Source organism: Chrysochloris asiatica, unplaced genomic scaffold (assembly GCF_000296735.1).
Source record: "Chrysochloris asiatica unplaced genomic scaffold, ChrAsi1.0 scaffold00077, whole genome shotgun sequence".
Classification (NCBI taxonomy): Eukaryota; Metazoa; Chordata; class Mammalia; order Afrosoricida; family Chrysochloridae; genus Chrysochloris; species Chrysochloris asiatica.
The window spans coordinates 8,179,853-8,188,602 of record NW_006408595.1 but is presented as its reverse complement, the minus strand read 5'-3'; the positions used below and the strand labels follow the sequence as shown (position 1 = coordinate 8,188,602).

The following is an 8,750-nucleotide window of genomic DNA, read 5'->3' as shown; positions in this document are numbered from 1 at the left end:
TTGGACATATTGTCAGGAGGGACCAGTCACTGGAAAAGGATATCATGTTTGGTAAGGTGGAGGGTCAGAGAAAAAGAGGAAGACCCTCAATGAGATGGATTGGCCAAATGGCAGCATCGATAGACTCAAGCGTGGCAACAGTAGTGAGGTTGGCCCCAGATTGGGCAGTGTTTCGTTCTGCTGTGTGTAAGGTCAATATGGGCCATTATCGACTCCATGGCACCTAACAACAACAACAGTTTGAGAACGATCCAGGTTTTTTGGTTCTTGACCTTAAAATTAAGACATTCCCTAGTGGTGTAAAAGCATCCTTGATGGCCCTATGGGCTAAGTAATAGACCACTATCCAGCCTTTCAGAGGGAGAAAGATGAAGAAGTCTGCTGCCATAAAGATTTACAGTCTCGGAAATTCTAAGGAGCAGTTCTACTTTGCCCTATGTAGGGTCACTATGAACCGAATTTGCTTGGAGGCAGTGTTTCGTGTTGTTAGTGACGATAAGGTTTAAGAAAGGCTACTAATTGAAAAGTTGGTGGTTGGTACCTACCCAGAGGTCCCTCAAAAAAAAAAAAAAAAAAAAAGGCCTGACCATCTGCTTTTGAAAGATCACAACTATGCAAGCTCCATGGAGCATAGTTCTAGTATGACACACACGAGGTCGCCATAAACAGAAACCAACTCCAACTGGTTTGGATTCTGGTTATTCAAAGTAAGTACAAAAATGTACATTTCGAAGGAGAAAATAAAACACAGTAAGTTACTGAAGCTTTTTGAGATCTAGGTCTTTTTCTTCTGTAATTTTTAGGCAACTGTCAGTAATGCTTATCAGAGGGGCTTGCTAATCCCAACTTCAGTTTCCACTTCCCACCCAGAATGTTAGTCAACTCTCAGCACACACAGAGATCCTTTCTTGCAAATGAGAACCTTGGGAATTAGGTTCATTAGCATCACAGTAAATTTTTCTCTGTTCATAGGATCTTCCCCTTGTCATTAATTGTATCTTGTCTGAGAAACCCCAAATTACCATGAAACATAAAATAAACTTTTAGTCTTATGCTGGCCATTCCATTTTAAGAATCAGAAACCTTACGCACCCTATCACTTACTTGGATGTCGGCATCACGGTTTGTATCAACGTTGGATTTTAGAGGTACCAGGTTGGTGCCCAGACCGGCTTTATAGACCCACACCCTGTTGTGCGCCCACAGCAGGAGCCCCCCGGGGACCTCACTCCGCGTGTGGCTGGGGAGGCTGCGCGCGGGAGGGCGAGCTCGGCCGCGCCTCCCATTGATTGGCCGGGCCGGCCCCTAGGGGCGGGCTCTCCCCCGTGCTCGCCCCGCTGGGGGTGGCTATATTGGCACCATTCCTGCTAGGTCGAGTAGCTTCCTCGAGCTGAGTTGCACCCAAAGAGAGGTTCGTGAGGGCGGTGCAGGCGTAGGAAGGGCAACGAGGCTGCCGAGCGCGAGCAAAGGGCTGCGGGGCTGCAGTGCGATGAAGCAGCGGCTCAGGGAGCGGAGACTGGCGGTGTGGAGAGACGGGCCGGCCTGGGGCCGGGGTTGCTGCTCCCGAGGTTGCTGAGACGCCGCCGCGGAGACCCGCGGGCGAGAAGGAGGAGAGGCTGCGGAGCGGGGAGGGGAGAAGCCGGCTAGGCGGCAGGCGACCCCGGTTGGCCTCCCTGATCGGGTAGAGCCATGCGGGTGGCCAAGTGGCTCACGGGGCTGCTCTACCAGCTCTCGCTCTTCATCACTAGATCATGGGAAATTAACTTTCACCCACGGCAAGGTAAGGTCACACGGGGCACCTAGAGCAGCGAGGTTGGGGAGAGGGACTCGAGTGGGCGATACGCACGGAGGGCGAGAGCGGTTCAGATCGGTGGGGGACCTTGTTCCTGTTTTCGAGACAGCCCAAAGCATCCCGAGAGGTCACGGCTGCGCAGGGTTTCGAGGAATCATCTCACTCCTCCCTCCACGCGATGAGGACGCGTGGGACCGGGTGGCGTGTGCGCCCGAGGGCACAAATTGGCAGAGGCAGGGACGCGAAGAGGGGCAAAGGAAGAGAGGTGGACGTCTCAGGACCATGAGTGGCAGCGTGTATGCAAAGCTGGAGCAAGTTGGGGGTGTGGGAAAGCAGAACACTCATAATCCTCATGTGTGTGTTTGTGTGTGTGTGTGCGTGCGCGCGCGCGTGCCAATCAGCATGTGTGCATTTGCTGTGCCCTTGGGTACCGAAATTTGGACAGGAACGTTTTGTTGATGAAACATGCCTTTGGGGAGTTGGGGACGCGTGGCGGCTAACTGGCACATCACTGTGATTGCAGAAGCCCTGGTGCGGTCCCTGGCCTCTTACGAAGTGGTGACGCCGGCTCGGGTCAATGAGTTCGGTGAAGTGTTCCCTCAGAGCCAGCACTTTAGTCGGAGGAAGCGCAGCTCGGAGGCGCTGGAACCCACACCGTTCAGGACCCACTACCGCATCAGCGCTTATGGGCAACTCTTCCAGCTGAACCTGAGCGCAGACGCGACCTTCTTAGGCCCGGGCTACACGGTGGTGAATTTGGGGGCCCCAGCGAATGGGACAGAGGAACGCATCGCAGCGCCCCCGGACCTGCGCCACTGCTTCTACCGCGGCCAGGTCAACGCGCGGGAGGATCACACTGCGGTCTTCAGCCTCTGCGGAGGCCTGGTAAGCGTGCTCTGGTCCCTTGGCTACCTAGGCTAGGGTTGACTTCAGACCGTGGGTATCGGATTTCTTTGGTTTGTTGGTGACCCAGGAGTTCATGGCAGGCCACTAGAGGGACTGACATCCAAACACCCAATCCAGAGGTCGCTCCTTTCTGCAGCAAGGAGAGGGTTTGGGCAGGCTCCAAACTGAGGATCATCAGCATGCCTCTGCCTGCTGGGCAGAGTCAACTCAAAATCGACCCCGTGCAGAGCTGAGAGACTCTTGAAATTGTTGCTGGATGGTGGAGTGTGGTGGGTGAGTCAGGGAGTGGCCTTGGGGTGGGGTGGGGGTCTCTACAAGTGGAATGTGCTTTCCAGCAGAAATGTAGGGTACTTTACTCCTAGAGACCCATTCCTGACCCCCTACTGAAAGCAAACTCTTCTCAGTTCTGCAGCTGAATTTGCTTAAATTTGTCCCATGGACTTGAAATGAGAGAAATAAAGTGAAAAGAGCCATGCTTGGAAAAGTCTGATAAACAAAAGAAATGTTTGTTTTGTAGTATGGGATGACCATTATTAGCCTGTGAATTAAGAAAGAGATTGTATCTGCTTGTTTCAAATGCAGTGCATTTTTAAATGGAGCACATCTACAAAGGTCTGGATGCCAGGAAATAAGAAATGATCATTAGAGTAACAAGAGTAAGAAAGAGAGGTTTTGTAAAAAGTTCAGAGGAGGGTAAATGAAATGCATGTTGGGTTCTATGCATTTCCTTTGTTTTTCTGAAATGGAGAATCTTAACCACATTCTGCCATGAACTTCTTGTGAGTTCTGGGAAATCCGGGATCTCTTTATAGCATAGTAATTTTAAGGGTGTAAAATAACTATAAAGGAAACCACTTAATTAAAATCACTAATCAAATTACTACGTCAATAAAATCACTAATCAAAGTACTACAAAGCCCAATGTGAGATACAGTACTATCACAAATTAATTGATTAAATAATAATGCATTAAGTAATAGATCTACTGATTGGTCCTTTATTACCATACTTTCATAGAGGTCATGAGTATACACAATATTGTTTATACTTGTTGATAACAAGTCTGTCATTTCTCCTACATTCATAAGTAGAGGAAATGCTAAATATCACTTAGAAGTTAGTGAAAATGAAGTTGTAACTTTTTCCCATTCACATTCATAACATTCCAGATCAAAACCACTGATTTTAAATAGGCAATATTAGTTTTACTTCATCAGAAACTCCTAATCTGTATATTCAATAAGAAACAAAGACTAGGAATTTGCTTATATGTTTCCAGCATTTTCCCCAAGTTTTCTAAATATTGTTGAACAAATAATAGTAATTTTAAAATACTTACTTGTTCAAAGATATTTTGAAGGCATCATTACTATTTGATTAAGTGAAAAATTGTTAACAATTCTTTCCAGGCCAAATGTAATACTTCCTTTTAGGTTAATTGATTTAAGAGGTCTCCCTGGGTATATTAGTCATTGCTAAGTAAATTCGGCAAGTCTCTTTGCTCTTATTTAAACTGTTATCTTTAGATGCATTTACATGGAATGCCTGAACAGTTTCCTTCCTTTCTGTTGTGGATAAATGTAAAATGCTTGCAGTATCAGAATGGCAGAAGCACACTCTAATGTTTACACAGTCACCTATACATCAAAGGAAAGAAAAAAATTCTCTTTTCTAGACCCTTTTAAAATAATGTTTAGTTTGTCTAGGAAATCCCAGATTTACTACTACAGATTTGTCATGGTTGATATGTATTCTTGATTTAGTATTTGGTATTCTATGGCATGGAAAACCACTCCAGATGGGAAGTATTATTAAGAATGATGTTTCTGCTCATGTTGATTCATAATGTTGTCATTGTTCAAATTTAATATCCCTTTTTGGATTTAGAAAACAGTTGGAGATATTTTTGAATCATAATAAGAGTTCATATTTTCCTGTCACGCTATTAACTTCAGTACAGTTGATAAGTCATCATCTATATTGGATTTATTTATATATTTTGCTTTTGGTACTTATTGATATTATCAGAACTTGTTAGTTTGACTTAATGATTAAAATTAATTTTTATACCTACATAACTCAATTTTATCTTATTCTCATTGTAACTGTTTAAGGCTGAGTTGAGAACTTTATTGTAGAAATATAATATAAATTTTCCAGCAATATACCTGATAACTTAAGGAACTTTTTTTTTTTTTTTTTTTTTCTGGTAGTGTAATTGTGGTCAATTTTATGTAAAAATTACTAAGAGACTAGTGATGCTTCTTTAATTTTTCTTATTTGTTTGTTAGGTCAAAACCAAACATTAGCAACATATAAGGGTAAGTCAAAAAGTATTGCTACCAGAATTCCAGTTTATATATACATGGGTTTATTCCAAACAAAACATGTTTAAACCTGTTTTTGTGATCAGTGGATAGCTGCAGACAAGTTCTTTTCATAATATCTTTATTTTATCCTCCTTAGGGTGCCTTTAAAAAAAGGTCCCATCAAAACAATGGCATTTGAGGGGGTCTGCTAAGCCCATTAAATTCAAGGCAGAGAGATTAGCTCAGCAGTTATGGTAATTCCAAAGGGGGGCAATCTTGATAGATATTCTTGAAGGACACAAAGCAATTATAGGAAAGCTCTGGTAGTGTAGTGGTTATGAATCGGGCTGCTAATCTCATGGTAAGCAGTTCGAAACTACCAGCTGTTCCACAGGAGAAAGATGAGGCTTTCTGCTCCTGTAAAGACTTACAGCCTCGAAAACCCTGTACAGGGTCGCTATGAGTCGGAACCGACTCCATGGCACATAACAACAACAACAAAATAGGAAGAAGTTTTAAGAAAAAGGAAAACTGAATTTGTGAGGAAAAGGTCAGAAAATTTGTGCTGAGGAATTTTTTCTGTCACAACAATGTACTTGTTTTTTGAGAATACTAAGGGCTGTTATAAGAGAATTTTGTTAGGAAATTTTACCTCATCCACCCTGCAGCCTTGATCTTGCCCTTGATATGTCATTTTGTTTCCCAAATGCAAATAACATTTAACAATTTGAGTTCCACAAGAATGTCAAAGTTGCTGTTTTAACATGGTAGGTTGCTATGAGTCGGAACCAACTCAATGGCACTTAACAACAACAACAAAACCAAAGAGCATAGAATTCTTTGGGGAGGGGAGGGGCTAGAGAGATGGAAACAGCCTTCAGGAGTGTAGATGGAGGAGGTGTCAAAAAACAGTAGCTTCACGCTTTTCATATTTTTGTTTAATAAAGGTTTATATGGTTCTGTAGCAATATTTTTTTACTTACTCTTGTATTTATGATTGCATATTTTATTTGTATCCTTGACTCTAACATTAACTTTCTTTGTTGTTGTTAAATAAGGTTGAGTGGATTCTGATTCATAGTTACCCTGTGTTGAGTTTCCAAGGAGCAGCTGATGGATTTGAACTGCTGACCTTGTGATTAGCTTTCCAGTGCTTATCCTATAGTGCCACGCCCAGACTCTTTCTTTAGGGTAATAGTTTTATCAAATAGCAAAACCTCTGGTAGATTTTAAAATCCATCTGTCATTCGCTCAGATCCTTTTTATTCTTTAATGCTTAAATCCAGATAAAATTGTGGTACCCAGAGACTGGGCCATTTGAACTGTTAGTAGATCTACATTAACTCAAAGCCAGGGAGGTCAATAATCCCAATCTTCTGCCACTGTTCTGACCTGCCTCTGGTCTATCTTTGTATCCTTGTATATATGTGACTGATGATTTGGCTTTGACATTTGTCAGTACATTAAACACCTAGGTTGTTGTTTGCTGAAGGTTACTTGGAGTCAGTGTGGTTAGAAAAGCTCCCTTTCTATTTCTAGTATATTTTTGTTTTGCTTTTAATTATGAAAGAAGGTATTACTTTATGAAATGCTTTTCATGAATATATTAAAAGGATCTTATGGTTTCTTCCTTGTCTCCATTATGTATATTGTCTTATACATTGTGGGATTCATGTGCACTTTGATGAAAGATGACCATATAAAGGATCACAAAGAGATCTTTGTATTATTAGAAGAGAGTAAGGAAATTGTACTTTACCCCATCTCTGATGATGTTCTTTGTATTATAGTCTCTTTATGCCTTTCTCAAACCAGCAACTGAATTGTGGGGTAAGACATTTTTGTCTTGTTTCTTTTTGTTTAGTCAGGGTTTAGTGGTCCTACTTATTGACTCATCCCCTGCTGGTGTTTCACTGGCACTGCAGATCCTTGAGTTCTTGCTACAACACTGTTTGACTTCTTATTTGGCTGACACTCTGTATAGACTTCACCTACAGGGTCACTTTACTCTTGTTGCAGTGCCATCACCCTCCTAGGAAATGCTATTACTATTGGTAATCTTCTAGGCACTGTAAGGCCTTGAACTTTTCCATGGCATTTGGGAGCCAAGGAGAATTTCATTCTTTTGCTGAACCCTGCCATGGCTTTAAATTTGATGTATGGAAGAGGCCTTTTAGAGATCCCTTTTAGGTTCCCACATAGTCAGCAGTTTTACACAGTCAAATATGCTTTCTCTACAACAACAGCAACAACAATCCAGGATTTTAACCTCAGTAGAAGAGTTAGTAGAGTCCTGGTGAGGTGCTGTAGGATAAGCCCTGGACTGCTAACCACAAGGTCAGTGGTTCAAACCCACCAGAATCTCCCTGGAAACATTACACAGGGTTTCTGTGAGTCAGGACTGACTCGACGACACTTAATAACAACAACAAGAGAAGTTAGTGTACACACGTCTTGTAGTCTGCTTGCCTTGAATCCATCTTCCGTTTCTCCCCAGAATCCACTGAGCTTCCCTGTCACATCACCTTTAGTTTCTCATTCTTCTTCTCTCTTCCTACTTGTGGTTACATCTACTCTTTCTTGGGGGACGCTGGATAATGTGACTTAAAGGAAGGGAATGGGAAACAAATGAGATTAGTATCTATAGAATATTATCCCTGTGAAACCATTTGCTAATACTGGCACCCAAGGGGGCTTTAAAAAGTTTGTGAAAAAATTCTGTTATTATTATTATTTTTTAATGTTTTATTGTGAATTATATGATAGTTTACATGGGGGAACTTTAGTTTTACATTCATTCCATCGTATTTCATCTCATTGCCATGGTTCCAATCCCCTCCATGCATCATCAACCACCCAAAGGGTATATCCCAGAAACCCACCCCCTACACTTCCCCCTCTTCCCCCCAGTTTTCAGTCCACAGTCCCTTTCCCTCTCTGGGTCCAAAGTCCCCAGTAGCTTCATCACTCCGCATCATCATCTCTGCCTCCATCTCAGGCATCTCTGTTTCTCTGGGTAGGGTCCCGCTCTCGGCTCTTCTCCGTTGATGGTCCCAGAGGTCTCCGCTCTTATCCTGGAGATTTAATCACTCCCTTCCTTGTTACAAAACTTCTACCTTTGCATTTCCAACCCTCATAGTCTGTCCTGATAAGCATTATTCACTACAGTATCACAAGTTACCCATCTGTATCTCCTTTCATCAGCTCCGCCCAGACAGATTGAATAGTACCTACTGGAGATTCTGCCTTCCGCCATGCTCCCTAGCACTAGGTTCCTTCTTGAAAGCTTGTAAGCCAGTCACTTCTTGCCTTTGTAGTCCCCCCCCCTCCCAATTTGAGTATCCAATGTCCAAGCTGCCCTTCTCTGTCCACTCTGTGTGTGTGTGTGTGAATGTTTGTTACTATGAGGATTTGTTCCCTCTTTTCAGTCGCTACTCCATAGGTATAGGTAAGTTCATCAGACTGTATTAGTTCACTCTTTTTTTTTTTTCCCCCCCTCTTCTTTCCTCTCCTGGTTGAGCTCCGATAGTCCAGTCATCCGGTCCAGGTCACGTGGGTATCATTTGCAAGTGTGGGCAGTCCTGTGCATATGTCCTCTCTTCCCATTAGCCGGTAGCTCCACTCTCCTCTTGAGTCCTCCGTGGCCATGCCCAAGAGTCCCCAGGTCTCTTCACATTGCTTGCCAACCGGGTCCCCATCTGGGTCCACAGAAGTCCACTGAGCATTGTAGGGCTTAGCTTGCC

At 43.3% G+C, this 8,750-nt stretch overlaps 1 protein-coding gene across 1 annotated transcript in view; it reads left to right on the top strand.

Annotated features, from left to right (window-relative positions):
* Positions 1-1,689: 1,689 nt before the first annotated feature.
* Positions 1,690-8,750, top strand: part of ADAMTS20 (ADAM metallopeptidase with thrombospondin type 1 motif, 20) — a 246,227-nt gene continuing 239,166 nt past the window's right edge. The window contains exons 1-2 of the mRNA XM_006865315.1: positions 1,690-1,780; positions 2,316-2,677. Of these exons, the coding sequence (XP_006865377.1) occupies positions 1,690-1,780; positions 2,316-2,677 (453 nt within the window). The remainder of the gene's footprint in view (positions 1,781-2,315; positions 2,678-8,750) is intronic.